Below are 16937 nucleotides of genomic sequence, written 5' to 3' on the forward strand. Positions count from 1 at the left end.
GGCAGGCAGGCAGGCAGAATGACGCAGGCAGAATGACGCAGGCAGAATGACGCAGGCAGGCAGGCAGGCAGAATGACGCAGGCAGAATGACGCAGGCAGGCAGAATGACGCAGGCAGAATGACGCAGGCAGGCAGGCAGGCAGAATGACGCAGGCAGGCAGGCAGAATGACGCATGTAGGCAGGCAGAATGACGCATGTAGGCAGGCAGGCAGGCAGAATGACGCACGTAGGCAGGCAGGCAGGCAGAATGACGCACGTAGGCAGGCAGGCAGGCAGGCAGGCAGAATGACGCACGCATGTAGGCAGGCAGGCAGAATGACACACGTAGGCAGGCAGGCAGGCAGGCAGAATGACGCACGCACGCACGCAGGCAGGCAGGCAGGCAGAATGACGCACGTAGGCAGGCAGGCAGAATGAGACAGGCAGGCAGGCAGGCAGAATGACGCACGTAGGCAGGCAGAATGACGCACGTAGGCAGGCAGGCAGGCAGGCAGGCAGGCAGAATGACGCACGTAGGCAGACAGGCAGAATGACGCACGTACGTAGGCAGGCAGGCAGGCAGGCAGGCAGAATGACGCACGCACGTAGGCAGGCAGGCAGAATGAATGACGCACGCAGGCAGGCAGAATGAATGACGCACGCACGCAGGCAGGCAGGCAGGCAGAATGACGCACGCAGGCAGGCAGGCAGAATGACGCACGCAGGCAGGCAGGCAGAATGACGCACGCAGGCAGGCAGGCAGAATTACGCACGCAGGCAGGCAGGCAGGCAGAATTACGCACGTAGGCAGGCAGGCAGGCAGAATTACGCACGTAGGCAGACAGGCAGGCAGAATTACGCACGCAGGATACACATGGTATACACCGTCGTTCCTTCTCCACAACAAGAAATTCTAACAGATAAAAATAGGAACATAAGGTAAATGTCTCCGTAGAATAGAATAAACATTTTAGCATAAAAGAGTTAGACTGACACACCGACACACCGACCAACATAGTTAGACCAGCTCTAGTTTTGGATTCTTGCTGTTCTGTTGTGTGTGGGTGTATGCAGCTATCTCTGTCTGTGTGTGTGTGTGTGTGTGTGTGTGTGTGTGTGTGAACACACTCATCTGTGCCTCCCTCCCTCTGTCCCCTGCAGGAGGTGGTGCTGTACTGCGTGGAGAACCGTGTGTGTGAGGTGAACCACAGGGACCATGCAGGCTACTGTGCCCTCCACGAGGCCTGCGCCCGCGGCTGGCTTTCTATAGTCATACACCTGCTGGAGCACGGGGCCGACATCAACTGCAGCGCACAGGACGGCACTAGGTACACACACACAATGCAGTATACACACACAATGCAGTATACACACACACACACACACACACTGCGGTATACACACACACACTGCGGTACACACACACACATTGCGGTATACACACACACATTGCGGTATACACACACACATTGCGGTATACACACACACATTGCGGTATACACACACACATTGCGGTATACACACACACATTGCGGTATACACACACACATTGCGGTATACACACACACATTGCGGTATACACACACACAATGCGGTATACACACACACAATGCGGTATACACACACACATTGCGGTATACACACACACATTGCGGTATACACACACACATTGCGGTATACACACACACATTGCGGTATACACACACACATTGCGGTATACACACACACACTGCGGTATACACACACACACTGCGGTATACACACACACACTGCGGTATACACACACAATGCGGTATACACACAAACAATGCAATATACACACACACACACACAATGCAGTATGCACACACACACAATGCAGTATACACACACACACACACAATGCAGTATGCACACACACACACACAATGCAGTATGCACACACACAATGCAGTATACACACACACTCAGATGCAGAAACACACACACGCGTGCGCGCACACACAGTTTTTCCTATTACATTAATGTGTGTGTGTGTCCAGGCCTCTGCATGACGCGGTGGAAAATGACCATCTGGATGTAGTGCGGGTGTTGCTGTCCTACGGGGCTGACCCTACTCTGTCCACCTACTCCGGCCGCGGTCTGCTCAAGATGACCCACAGCAACAGCATGGAGCGATTCCTCACTGGTCAGTCACTCACTACTATACTGCTGCTCTACCCCTCACTGGTCAGTCACTCACTACTATACTGCTGCTCTAGCCCTCACTGGTCAGTCACTCACTACTATACTGCTGCTCTACCCCTCACTGTGTCCCACTGTGCTTCTCATTCTCCATCTCAAAGCACTCTCCCTTGGTCTGCTTTTAAAAACCGTTCTCTCTCAAACACACACATGCTGAAAACAGTCCCTTCTTCCACCCCTTTCCTTTCCCCACACCACCTGTGTGAGGGGATTCAGTCGGTTGGGATACGTGCTCGCTCATCTGTCTGGTTACTTAGCAACGGCCGATCTGTTTGCTTAGTGTATGTGCAGAAATGGGCTTCTCAGAACACGCTCACTCTAGAAAATAGAAAGTGTGTGTGTGTGTGTGTGACAAATGGGATCTCTGCTACATACATATGGAGAATGAAAAGGAACCACACACACACCCCCTCACATAGCCGGTGGCGTCCATCTCTTTCTATCCGAACAAGTAAAACCCAATTACCTCAGATAGACAGCAGGCCTTGAGAGAGGAGAGGCGTAGGTAGAGAGGGAGAAAGGGAGGGAGAGCTGGAGAAGGGTTTAGACGGAAAGATAGAGCGAGCGACAGAGATTGTGTGTGTACTCCTCCCTCCACCTGGTCCCACTCATCTGGAGGTCGTTAATCCCTCCAAACACACGCCAGACACCCAACGCCTCAGTACTGGCACTCAGCCCAGGTCTTACTGGCTCTCTGTGTTTGTGTGTACTTGGTTTGTGTGTGCGCCTAGTACCGTAAATGTGTGTGTGTGTGTGTGTGTGTGTGTGTCATAGAGAGGGAAGGAAGTAGAGAGAGTGTGGTTCCAATTTAATTTTTAGCATATTCCTCTAGCCTCAGCATGAACCAAGCCAGCAATGATGCAGTATAGACAGCCCCTCTCTCTCCCCTCCTCTCCCCCCACTTCAAGTATCCAGCCAGCTATGATGCAGTATAGACAGCCCCTCTCTCCCCTCCTCTCCCCCCACTTCAAGTATCCAGCCAGCTATGATGCAGTATAGACATCCCCTCTCTCTTCCCTCCTCTCCCCCCACTTCAAGTATCCAGCCAGCTATGATGCAGTATAGACAGCCCCTCTCTCTCCCCTCCTCTCCCCCCACTTCAAGTATCCAGCCAGCTATGATGCAGTATAGACAGCCCCCTCTCTACCAAAGCTGTGGCAGGCCCCTCATCTAACCTTGCTAGTCTCTCTCCCTCGCTCTTTCCTCTCACTTTCTTGCTCTCTCGCTCACTTTTGTTTTCTCTCTCTCTCTCTTCTCCTCATAGATTATTTTGCTGACCTGCAGGGCCACTCTGACGACCCAGAGATCCACTGGGAATTCTATGGCAGTGCTGTGTGTGGTGAGTTTAGCTCTATTTCTATTTGTGTGTGTGAGAGTCCCATTGTGTAATATAACTGTGTACACTGCCTTCAGAAAGTATTCATAACCCTGGACTTAATCCACATTTTGTTGTTACAGCCTGAATTCAAAATTGATGAAATAGATTTCTCTCACCCATCTAAAATACAATGACGAAGTGAAAACATGTTTTTACAAATCTCATTTACATACATTACCAGTCAAATTTTTGGACACACCTATTCATTCAAGGGTTTTTCTTTATTGTAGAATAGTAAAAAAGTATTAAACAAATCCAAAATATATTTTAGGTTCTTCAAAGTAGGCACCATTTGCCTTGATGACAGCTTTGCATTCTCTCAACCAGCAACACCTGGAATGCTTTTCAAATCAAATTTTATTGGTCACATACACATGGTTAGCAGATGTTAATGCGAGTGTAGCGAAATGCTTGTGCTTCTAGTTCCGACCATGCAGTAATATCTAACAACAACTACCTTATACACAAGTGTAAAGGAATGAATAAGATATGTACATATCAATATATTGATGAGTGATGGCCGTTCAGCATAGGCAAGATGCAGTAGATGGTATAGAGTACAGTATATACATATGAGATGAGTAATGTAGTAATGTAGTAATGTAAACATTATATAAAGTGGCATTGTTTAAAGTGACTAGTGATACATTTATTACACCCAATTTTTAATTATTAAAGTGGCTAGAGATTTGAGTCTGTATGTTGGCAGCAGCCACTCAATGTTAGCGGTGGCTGTTTAACAGTCTTAACAGGCTCGGGTGGCTGTTGTCCTTGATGATCTTTTTGGCCTTCCTGTGATTGTGCATCTGTAAAAGTTTTGTTAGTGTTTTTGGTTACAAGTCAAATGTCTTCAGCCTCCTGAGGTTGAAGAGGCGCTGCTGAGCCTTCTTCACCACGCTGTCTGTGTGGGTGGACCATTTCAGTTTGTCCCTGATGTGTATGCCGAGGAACTTAACTCTCCACCCTCTCCACTACTGTCCTGTCGATGTAGATAGTGGGCTGCTCCCTCTGCTGTTTCCTGAAGTCTACTATCATCTCCTTTGTTTTGTTGACGTTGAGTGTGAGATTTATTTTCCTGACACTACACTCCGAGGGCCCTTACCTCCTCCCTGTAGGCCGTCTCGTCGTTGTTGGTAATCATGCCTACCACTATAGTGTTGTCTGCAAACTTGATGGTAGAGGCGTGCATGGCCACGCAGTCGTGGGTGAACAGGGAGTACAGGAGAGGGCTGAGAACTCACCCTTGTGGGACCCAGTGTTGAGGATCAGGGGGGTGGAGATGTTACCTACCCTCACCACCTGGGGGCGGCTCGTCAGGAAGTCCAGGACCTAGTTGCACAGTGCGGGGTCGAGACCCAGGGTCTCGAGCTTAATGACAAGTTTGGAGGGTACTATGGTGTTAAATGCTGAGCTGTAGTCGATGAACAGCATTCTTACATATGTATTCCTCTTGTCCAGATAGGATAGGGCAGTGTGCAGTGTGATTGCGATTCCTTCGTCTGTGGACCTATTGGGGCGGTAAGCAAACTGAAGTGGGTCTAGGGTGGCCGGTAAGGTGGAGATGATATGATCCTTGACTAGTCTCTCAAAGCACTTCATGATGACAGAAGTGAGTGCTACTGGGCGATGGTCGTTTAGCTCAGTTACCTTAGCTTTCTTGGGAACAGGAACAATGGTGGCCCTCTTGAAGCATGTGGGAACTGCAGATTGTGTTAGGGATTGATTGAAAATGTTTGTAAACACACTAGCCAGCTGGTCTGCACATGCTCTGAGGACGCGGCTGGGGATGCCGTCTGGGCCTACAGCCTTGCGAGGGTTGACACGTTTAAATGTTTTTCTCACGTCGGCTGCAGTGAAGGAGAGCCTGCATGATTTGGTAGTGGCACTGTGTTGTCGTCAAAGCAATCAAAGTGGTTTAGTCTGTCTGGGAACAAGACATCCTGATGGCATCGTGATCTGCGACGGGGCTGGTTTTTCTTTTGTAGACCCTGCCACATACGTCTCGTGTCTGAGCCGTTGAATTGCGACTCTACTTTGTCTCTATACTGACGCTTAGCTTGTTTGCCTTGCGGAGGGAATAGCTACACTGTTTGTATTTGGTCATGTTTCCGGTCACCTTGCCCTGAATAAAAGCAGTGTTGTGCGCTTTCAGTTTTGCTCGAATGCTGCCTCAATCCACGGCTTCTGGTTGGGGAAAGGTTTTAATTGTCACGTGGTTACATCACCACCAATAAACTCGCTGACCAAATCAGCGTATACATCAATGTTGTTCGACGCTATCCGGGAAAACATATCCCAGTCCACGTGATCGAAGCAATCTTGAAGGGTGGAATCAGATTGGTCGGACCAGCATTGAACAGACCTGGGCGGTTCTTGTCTATAGGCTGGGAGCAACAAAATGGAGTTGTGGTCAGATTTGCCGAAAGGAGGGTAAGGGAGGGCTTTGTATGCGTCGTGGAAGTTAGAGTAACAATGATCCAGAATGCTGCCAGCCCGGGTCGCGCGTTCGATATGCTGATAAAATTTAGGGAGCCTTGTTTTCAGATTAGCCTTGTTAAAATCCCCAGCTACAATAAATGCAGCCTCAGGATATGTGGTTTCCAGTTTACATAGTCAAATTATGTTGTTGAGGTGTCTGCTTGGGGGGGGATGTACATGACTGTAATTATAATCTAAGATAATTATCTTGGAAGAAAATGCGGTTGGCATTTGATTGTAAGGATTTCTAGATCAGGTGAACAAAAGGACTTGAGTTCCTGTATGTTATGATCACACCCCCACCCTTCTTCTTTACCAGAGAGATGTTTGTTTCTGTTGGGCCAATGCGTGAAGAAACCAGGTGACTGTACCGACTGATAACTTATCCCGAGTGAGCCATGTTTCCTTTCAACAGAGAATGTTAATCTCTGATGTCTCTCTGGAAGGCAACCCTTCATCAGATTTCGTATACCTTGTTGTCAAGAGAGTGGACATTGGCTAGTAGTATACTCAGGAGCGGTGGGCGATGTGCCCTTCTACGGAGCCTGACCGTCTGCCCCTTCTATGGCGTCATTGTTTTGGGTCGTTTTCCAGCAGTCCCCACATATGCTGAGCACTTGGTGGCTGCTTTGCCTTCACTCTGTGGTCCAAGCCATCTCAATTGGGTTAAGGTCGGGTGATTGTGGAGGCCAGGTCATCTGATGCAGCACTCAATCACTCTCCTTCTTGGTCAAATAGCCCTTACACAGCTGGAGGTGTGTTTTGGGTCATTGTCCTGTTGAAAAACAAATGATTGTCTCACTAAGCGCAAACCAGATGGGATGCCATTTCGCTGCAGAATGCTGTGGTAGCCATGCTGGTTAAGTGCGCCTTGAATTATAAATAAATCACAGACAGTGTCACCAGCAAAGCACCATCACACCACCACCTCAGTGCTTCACGGTTGGAACCACACATGCAGATATCATCCTTTCTGCGTCTCAAAAAGACGGTGGTTGGAACCAAAAACCTCAAATTTGGACTCATCAGACCAAAGCACAGATTTCATATTGTCACAGGCCGGCTCATAATCTGTGGCAACAATGAGGGGATGCGAACAACAGGTATAGGCCAATCAAAAAGGTTCTTTATTATTAACTTTGTTTAAAGAAAAAGGAATGAGTGGTGAAAGTATCATAATGTAAAGTGCAGGGATGCGTGAATCTGTTTGTGTGAATATGACTGAGTGAAAACTACATAAAACTACAAAGGAACAAACAAAACAGGATCATACCTGGAGGATCAGAGAGAGAGACGAGAGGTTAGTGAAGCAGTTTAAATACCCTGAGCCCAGGTGGCTCCAATCACTAACGACCCTCTGCCTGCAGGAGGAACCGCCCGTGACACCCCCCTCCTTAAAATGAGGGTCCCACCCTCAACCCAAATTTCGGCCCAACATATTCAAAACAATCCAAAGTCCCCCCCCCCAAAAAAAAAGTATACCAGTCCCGTCTCCTAGCAGTAGCCCCGTGTCCCCCAGCTGACTGTCCGCCCCTCAAACTCGGCAGCCCTGGTACCTGGGGAGCAATTTAAGAGGAAAGAGGCGCAGACAGCCCGTAGGGGTCAGCAGAGACAAGATACAAACTAGGTTAAAGGAGCACGGGACAGAGCATCAGCAATGATATTATCCTTACCACTAATGTGTCTTTATATCAAGGTTGAATGGTTGCAAGAACAAAGCCCAACGCATCAGGCGCTGGTTGGGATTTTGCAGGGACCTCAGAAAAATAAGTGGGTTGTGGTCAGTGAACACAGTTAAGGGGTCAAACCAGAACCAACAGACTTCGAAGTGCTGTAAAGCCCAAATGAGACCTAAAGCCCCCTTTTCAATTACAGAATAGTTTTGCTGATATTTATTACATTTCCGGGAGAAGAAACTGACTGGACACTCAACATTGTTATCATTGTTATCATTCTCCTGGAGAAGCACAGCCACCTGCAATTTGAAAGGTTTCCCCAAATTTGGTGCTGCCAACACAGGTGCCAAAAACAAAATAGCCTTAACTGCATCAAATGCCTCTTGACACTGGGTGGACCAGAAAAATTCAGCCTTGGCCTTCAACAGATTGGTCAGTGAGGACACTACTACTGAAAAGTTTACAGAAAGCCCACAGCCCTTTGTGGAGGGCTGTGGGAACCGCTTCACAGCCTGGACCTTGGCTTCCACGGGACAGACAAAATCCTGAGCAACAACCTTGCCTAGGTATGTGAATGTAGCTTTGGCAAACTCACATTTTGCCAAATTGATAGTCAACCTGGCCCACACCAGTCTTTCGAACAGGGCTTGCACTCTCCAAACATGCTCCTCCCAGGAGTCTGAGTAGATGACCACGTCGTCCAAATACACGGCACACCCTTCCAGACCTGAGACCACCCGATTCATTAGCCTCTGGAAGGTGGCTGGAGCATTCCGCAAGCCATCACTGTATAAGAAAACAAACCAGATGGAGTTATTATAAAGGCAGCAACCTCACAAGCTCTTTTGGTAAGGGGTACTTGCCAATATCCCATTAAAAGATCAAATTTGCTGACCCAATTTGATCAATACAGTCCTCCATCCTAGGAAGAGGGTAAAGGTCTGCTTTAGTAACATTGTTAACTTTTCTATAATCAGTGCAAGGTCTGAATGTGGAATCAGACTTTTTGACCAAAAGATAGGGTGAAGGCCAATTTGAACAACATGGCTCCGCAATACCATTGTCCAACATATACTGCACCTCTGTTTCCAATTGCAGTCTCTTCTCCTCAGATACACGATAACATTTCTGTTTGATAGGCTTAGCATCTCCGATGTCTATATCATGCTCAATTAAGTGGGCTTGCGATAGTGTCAGAAAACAAAAAAGAGCTACCAATTCATCACGTTTGAGTCTAAATTATCTACCAAAACCCCAAGGTTTTGCAAAGTCTGGGAGTTTTTCAACCGACCTTGTAAGACCTCATCCGAAACCCTAACGTCCTCCTCTTCTCCCCCCTCCACCAAATTAAAGACAAGATGCAGTGACTGGAGCAGCAGTCAACGCTGACCTCACCGCTGGAGTGCCTTCAACTTTGCTTAGATCCCGGGAGTGATAACATTTTAACAGGTTCACATGACATAATTTAGAGGACTTCCTATGACTAGGGGTTTCAATAAGATTGTTCAAATCTGACACTTTACGCAACACAGTGAAAGGACCACAGTATTTTGCCTGAAAAGGTGAACTTACAAGAGGCAGAAGAGAAAGTACCTGATCACCGGGACTAAACTCAAGCAGCTCAGCCTGTCCGTCATATTTCAGTTTCTTTCGCCAGTTCACCAGCCCTATACAACTTCAACCTAAAACCATTTACATAGTCAATGAGGTTCTGAGGTGGTTCCTCAGGCAAACAACCATCCTGCAACACTGCTAAAGGCCCACGCACCTTATGACCAAACACTAAGTCATTTGGGCTGAACCCTGTGCTTTCAGGGTAACCCCTCCCAATCTGCAGACAGTTCTGTACAGTATGCACGAAGCAAGGATTTTAAAGTTTGATGAAAACGTTCCAAAGCTCCCTGGCTCTGGGCATGGAACGCAGTAGACTTGTGTTTACCTCCCATTTATTTGCTCAGGTTCTCAAACAGCTTAAAGTTAGTTAGACCCCTGATCTGACTGGATGATTTTTGGAATCCCAAATGTTGAAATAAATTGAGTTAACGCTTAAACCTCTTGGAACTACCGCTCCCGGATCCGGGAGAATTGTCATCAACTGACACTAATTAGCATAACGCAACGGACAAAAAAAATATTCATATTCATGAAATCACAAGTGAAATATATTGAAACAGAGCTTAGCCTTTTGTTAATCACCCTGTCATCTCAGATTTTGAAATCAAAAATCAGAAAAGCAATCAAATTAAATTGTTTACCTTTGAGCTTCGGATGTTTTCACTCACGAGACTCCCAGTTAGATAGCAAATGTTCCTTTTTTCCATAAAGATAATTTTTGTAGCCGACAGCCTCGTTTGTTCTTCACGTTTGGCTGAGAAATCGACCGGAAATTGCGGTCACGACAACGCCGAAAAATATTCCAAATTAGATCCATAGACAGAAACATGGCAAACGTTTTTTATAATCAACCCTCAAGGTGTTTTTCAAATATCTATTCGATAATGTATCAACCGGATCAGTTGGCTTCTTAGTAGGATAGAGAGAAACAATGGCCGCATTTGTCTATTACGCACATATCAATCTGAGAGCCACCAGCTGACCACTGACGCAATGTTGTCGCTCACTCATTTTTCAAAATAAAAGCCTGAAACTGTCTTGTGACCCTAGACACATTAGGGAAGCCATAGAAAAATGAATTTTGTTGATATCCCCTTCACTGCTCAATAGGGACGCATAGGAACGCAGAGGTTTCTAAATAAGAGTCACTTCCTGATTGGATTTTTCTCAGGCTTTCGCCTGCAATATCAGTTCTGTTATACTCAGACAATATTTTTATAGTTTTGGAAACATTAGTGGTTTCTATCCTAAGCTGTTAATTATATGCATATTCTATTATCTGGTCCTGAAAAATAGCCCGTTTACTTTGGGAATGTTATTTTTCCAAAAATGAAAATAGTGCCCCCTAGTTTCAAGAGGTTAACTACTGATTTTGAAGTTATGGTACGCAAGGAAAAAGCTGCCGGATATCTAGTTGCTTGACACATAAGTTAATAAGTAGCTATGACCTGACTTGGACCTTGGTAAAGGCCCAACACAATCGATAAGATGCTCAAAAGGTTGCCCTATGGCTGGTTTGGCTTACCTGTGCGCTGACACGTATGACAAGTTTTAATAAACTCAGCTACATCTCGCTTTAAACGTGGCCAGAAAAAATAACGGAGTTGCGATCAGAAGTTTTACGAACACCCATATGACCTGCCACATCACCATGTGAAGTTTGCAACACTTTATTTCGCAAAGTAGTAGGTACAACTATTTCAAAGACTGGTTCTCCTAGACCCTGATCATAGTGTGGAACTATGGACCAACAGCCCATCAAGAAGAAAATAACACTGAGCACTATTCCTCGCCACTGAATCAGGAACAACTTTATCAAACAGATCAGCCAAGGTAGTATAGGCCTTTTGCTCAGCCATCAATAAATCTCTAGAACTAGTCAACTGTTCTGTCTGGAGTTTGACTGGCAACTCAAGACTTTCTGGCTTACTCTCAATCTCCTTACAAGAGGCTGTGCGGGTAACCACACAAACTGGAAATACCTCAGGAGACAGTTTTGATCTGGAGATTCCCTTGCAGGGGACACTGAAGGTTGCTTCTTACAGATGTTTAGTTTGCCATCTGCCCACACCTTACTACCTGCCAAGTCATTCCCCAAAATCATGTGGACTCCCTCTACTGGCAACTGGGATCTAACCCCCAACATCTACATCACCCTCTACCAGACCACATTTTAGGGTAACTTCATATAAAGGACAAGAGAATGAACTAAACCCATACCACATACCATTACACAACTGCCAGTATCAGACTCTTTAGAGAATGGCAAAACAGATTCCAGAATAAAATAATCTAAACCTCCAGTGTCTCTTCAGATCTTGATTGAAACATTTTAGTTGTCATCTACCAGGGACACTACACCATCTGAAATAAAGGCTGAAAAATCAGTGGGAAGACTGAGAATCAAACTTAACTAGTGGCTGTAACAGGAGCTGCCATCACAGGTTTAACTTGACCTGACTTGTTTTATTTAAGCAGGTGACAATCTTTCTTCCAATGTCCTTCAACTAAACAGTAGTGACAGGTATTAGCATTAACCAGTGCTTTAAGTCCTCCAGACCCAAACGTCTGAGGCCTTTGGAAAGGAACCCCAGAAAAAGGTGACCTATTCCTAGGAGTAAAGTTATGTCACCGTTTGACTCAAAATGGCTTTTATGTGTTAGCCGGTACTCATCTGCAAGCATTGCTGCATCACTTGGAGACTTAACTTTACATTCATTCATTCATTCATGTATGTAGCAACCTGGTCAGACACAGAATTATCGAACTGTTCAAACACAATCAAATTAGACAGACCCTCAAAAGTACTTACTTCAGAAGCTGTACACCAACAATTAAATGCAGAAGTCAAATCACGAACAAGCTCAGAATAGGTTTGTGAATCTAACTTTTTCCTGTAACGAAAATGTTGACGATATGCCTCTGGCACAAGCCTGGCACAAGCTCGTAGACCTTCAGAACTGCTGATTTAACTTTAGCAAAAACTTTGCTGTCAGCTACACTCAGTGCTGCAAAAGCCTCACGTGCTTTACCTGTAAGTACACATTGCAACAACAGTCATGTCCAAATCTGACCAAGCTCTAGCTTCCACAATACGCTCAAATAAAGCAAAGTATGTGTCTGGATCTGACTCATCAAATTTAGGCAACAAAGATTCTGTGAAACATCAAACTGTGGTAGTCCTTCTGGTCTATTAGCATTTCTCAATCGCACTCTAACTGCATTTGCAACAGCTCACTCTGCGGCTCAAAACTGAAAACTTGCACCCTCACAACTAGCAGACTGACCCCCCCAAAAAAAACATTTCCCTAAGACCCTGCTTTAATCTAGTTTTACATTTTTAAAAATTAGCAACAATCTGATGTTCAGAAATGTCAATTAACTGCTCCTTAGTACACAACTCTAAGGCTACTTCTGAAGGAGCTTGAACAAAACTACTCAGAATGGAAGACATTTTCCTCAACCGATACAACTATTACAAATGCTCAACAAAAAACACACAACTCACCTGCTGTCAGTCTGGGTTCAAGGACAGGAGCCACACCCCACTATCCTCCAAAAACAACTAACTAACTGGCCCTATGACAAAATGTTAAAGTAAACTAAAATATTAAAATAAGACTAAAGTACAATTAACTTTAACTTACGGATGAGCCCCCACTTGTCACAGGCCGGCTCATAGCCTGTGGCAAAAATGAAGGGACATGAACAACAGGTACAGGCCAATCAAAAAGGTTATTTATTATAAACCAAAAACTATTAGCTTTAAACAAAGAAAAAGGAATGAGGTGTGAAAGTATCATAATGTAAGGTGTATGTAAAGTGCAGGGATACGTGAATCTGTTTGTGTGAATATGACTGAGTGAAAACTACGTAAAACTACAAAGGAACAAACAAAACAGGATCATACCTGGAGGATCAGAGAGATGAGAGTGAAGCAGTTTAAATACCCTGAGCCCAGGTGGCTCCAATCACTAATGACCCACTTTTCCTGGAGGAGGAACTGCCCCTACATTGCAGAGGAGGGACCGTGACACAATGTCCATTGCTCATGTTTCTTGGCCCAAGCAAGTCTCTTCTTATTATTGGTGTCCTTTAGTAGTGGTTTCTTTGCAGCAATTTGACAATGAAGGCCTGATTCACGCAGTCTCCTCTGAACAGTTGACATTGAGATGTGTCTTTTACTTGAACTCTGTGAAGCATTTATTTGGGCTGCAATCTGCGGTGCAGTTAACTCTAATGAACTTATCCTCTGCAGCAGAGGTAACTCATGAGAGCCAGTTTCATCATAACGCTTGATGGTTTTTGCAAATGCACTTGAAGAAACTTTCAAAGTTCTTGAAATGTTCCGGATTGGCTGATCTTCATGTCTTAGTCATGATGGACTATCGTTTCTCTTTGCTTATTTGAGCATAATATGGACTTGGTCTTTTACCAAATAGGGCTATCTTCTGTATACCACTCCTACCTTGTCACAACACAACTGATCGGCTCAAACGCATTAAGAAGGAAAGAAATTCCACAAATTATACTTTAACAAGGCACACCTGTTAATTGAAATGCATTCCAGGTGACTACCTCATGAAGCTGATTGAGAGAATGCCAAGAGTGTGCAAAGCTGTCATCAAGGCAAAGGGTGGCTACTTTGAAGAATCTAAAATATATTTTGATTTGTTTAACACTTTTTGGTTACTACATGATTCCATATGTGTTATTTTATAGTTTTGATGTCTTCACTATTATTCTACAATGTAGAAAATAGTCCAAATAAAATCCCTTGAATGAGCAAGTGTGTCTAGACGTTTGACTGGGGGTAGTTCTACTAAGCTATTTGGAATTGTTTTAAGATGGTCATACCAAGGATCATTTAGCTTTCTGATTTTGAATTTTAGGACCCCTTTAGGTATAAACAAAAATATACCAGTCTCAACGTCAACAGTGAAGAGGCGACTCCGGGATGCTGACCTTCTAGGCAGAGTTCCTCTGTCCAGTCTCAACGTCAACAGTGAAGAGGCGACTCCGGGATGCTGACCTTCTAGGCAGAGTTCCTCTGTCCAGTGTCTGTTATTTTGCCCATCTTAATCTTTTCTTTTTATTGGCCAGTCTGAGATATGGCTTTTTCTTTGCAACTCTGCCTAGAAAGCCAGCATCCCAGAGTCGCCTCTTCGCCGTTGAGACTGGTGTTTTGACTTATTTACTCCTGACTGTATTTAGTCTTGACATAACAAAGGGGTTGAACACTTATTGACCCAAGACATTTCAGCGTTTCATTTTTAAATTAATTTGTATAAAATTCTAAAACCTAATTCCTCTGTGGCATGATGGGGCATTGTGTGTATGCCACTGACACAGCATCTCATGCTGGAACACAACAACGTGGAAAAGTCCAGGGCTGTGAGTACTTTGAGTCATTAGAAGAGGGCAGTGGACTTGTGTTATTCTAACTGTGTATCCCTTTCTCCATGTCAGAGTCCTTAGAGGAGGGCAGTGGACTTGTGTTATTCTAACTGTGTTTCCCTTTCTCCATGTCTCAGAGTCCTTAGAGGAGGGCAGTGGACTTGTGTTATTCTAACTGTGTTTCCCTTTCTCCATGTCTCAGAGTCCTTAGAGGAGGGCAGTGTGTGTAACATGCTGGCGGATCCTCCAGGACCAGAGGAAGATGACGGGGACAGGAAGGAGCTCTTTGAGTTTGAGTTCTCCAACCAACCCCTCCTCCCCTGCTACAACATCCAGGTGTCCTTGTCGCAGGGGTGAGTGTATACACAGACACACACACACACACACACACACACACACACACACACACACACACACACACACACACACACACACACACACACACACACACACACACACAGAAATCAATATGATTGGATAGAAGCAGTGAAAGAGTACAGAATGAGAGAGTGAGATGAAAGTGACAGATTGTAAACCAAGACCATTTGTTAATCTCTTGTGTGTAAATCCTTGCGGTCCCAAATCCTCCCCCCACCCCCCAGGTCCAGGAACTGGCTTCTCCTCTCAGATGTTCTCCGGAAGCTGCGGATGTCGGCCCGTTCCTTCCGCTCCTCCTTCCCCCACATGAAGGTGGTGACGATGGCTGAGGCAGAGTTTTACCGCCAGGCCTCCCTCTCCCAGCTCTTCTCCTGCCCAGACGAGCTGGAGGGCTTCCAGCCAGACAGCAAGGAGCTGCTGGACCTGGTGGAGGGGAGTGCTGAGCTGGCCGCTCTGCTGGGATCCACCCTGGAGTGCCTGGATGACCGCTGGGACGAACCCCTGGAGGCTAACGTTAATGCTAAGGCTAATGTCAATGGGAACATTAGGGCTATGGCTAATGCTAAAGCTAAGACTAACTCTAAGACTAATGGTAATGCTAATTTTAAAGCTAAGGCTAACGCTAACAGGAGGTTGTTATCCCTGACCCTGAACTTTGACTCAGATTTCTGAATCCCTACTCTACAGTGGGGGTCTACGATAGGTGAATGAGTAAGACCCCTGCCCTGAGATCTGAGATGAACTCCTGCTCTGGACTGTATGGACGAACGGACAGACAGAGCAGCAGAGACCTGAACGTGTCTGTACATCAAGCGAAGATGAAGAGGCGACTGTAAATTAACTTTTGTCTTATTTTTATAAATGTATTAATATAAGTATAAATATATCTGGAAATGTTATCTTGATTTCTCTCCTGCAATTGTGTGAGCGAGAGCGTGGTTGTGTTATCATGATTGGAAGGTTGTTTGTGTGTTAAACAGTATAATATATGTGTGTGTGTGTCAGTTTATATGCCATAGTGTGTGTCTGAGCACTGAGGCAGCGCTTTGAATGTCGCATTTTTTGTTCATAGGAAGCACATGATGAGGATCAGTTGTATAGTTTTTTGTTCTCCTCAGACAGAGTTAGCACTCTCATCACCCTCAGGGGCTGTTTTGTACCTGTGTTCAATCTGCTTCTCATTTAGTCTCTCATTTCACTTGCAAAACTGAAGAGATGTGTTTTTGTATAATATTAAAGGTTTAAAGATGAGAAGATATTCGCCCTTCGGTACAGAACTTGTACATAACAGGGTGGCTATTGCAGAACAGTAGCAGTTATACTATTTGTGGTTTTTTTTGTAATTAAAATATCTCATTTGTATTTATATTTTGCCAGCAAAATTATAAAAATAAATCTTAACATTTGCAAGAAAGTTTATCTGAGTGTTATGCTCCACATTTTGTTATAACTATAGAAGGGTTTACATGGACCCAGCTAATCTTTGAACATAAGGTACATTCTGGCATTTCAAGACCAAATCTGTCTAGCCTGGACCTACGAAGACATCCAGACAGTTAGTGCACATCCAAAGTTGGGCGACTTCAATATTTAATCTGTACACTTTTACCTACATACAGGAGCTACTTGTTTAGCTCCCAAGTGGCGCAGCGGTCTAAGTCACTGCATCTCCGGTTCGAATCCAGGCTGTATCACAACCGGCCGTGATTGGGAGTCCCATAGGGCGGCGCACAATTTGCTCGGCATCGTCCGGGTTTGGCCGGCATAGGCCGTCATTCTAAATTAGAATTTGTTCTTAACTGACTTGCCTAGT

General features: G+C 45.3%; 1 protein-coding gene across 4 annotated transcripts in view; it reads left to right on the forward strand.

Moving 5' to 3' along the window:
* LOC110520505 (BCL-6 corepressor) overlaps window positions 1-16538 on the forward strand; it is a 78842-nt gene extending 62304 nt beyond the window's left edge. For 3 of the 4 annotated variants that reach the window (XM_036975056.2, XM_036975058.2, XM_090230279.1), the window contains 5 exons: window positions 1142-1308; window positions 2002-2147; window positions 3468-3542; window positions 14949-15099; window positions 15349-16538. In XM_036975056.2, the coding sequence (XP_036830951.2) occupies window positions 1142-1308; window positions 2002-2147; window positions 3468-3542; window positions 14949-15099; window positions 15349-15796 (987 nt within the window). In that variant the 3' untranslated portion in view covers window positions 15797-16538. Of the gene's footprint in view, window positions 1-1141; window positions 1309-2001; window positions 2148-3467; window positions 3543-14818; window positions 14872-14948; window positions 15100-15348 lie in introns of those variants that run through there. The other variant, XM_036975060.2, reaches the window with a different exon arrangement.
* Window positions 16539-16937: the final 399 nt, after the last annotated feature.

Source organism: Oncorhynchus mykiss, chromosome 3 (genome assembly GCF_057628025.1).
Source record: "Oncorhynchus mykiss isolate SJ-2025 chromosome 3, ASM5762802v1, whole genome shotgun sequence".
In the NCBI taxonomy this organism is placed as follows: Eukaryota; Metazoa; Chordata; class Actinopteri; order Salmoniformes; family Salmonidae; genus Oncorhynchus; species Oncorhynchus mykiss.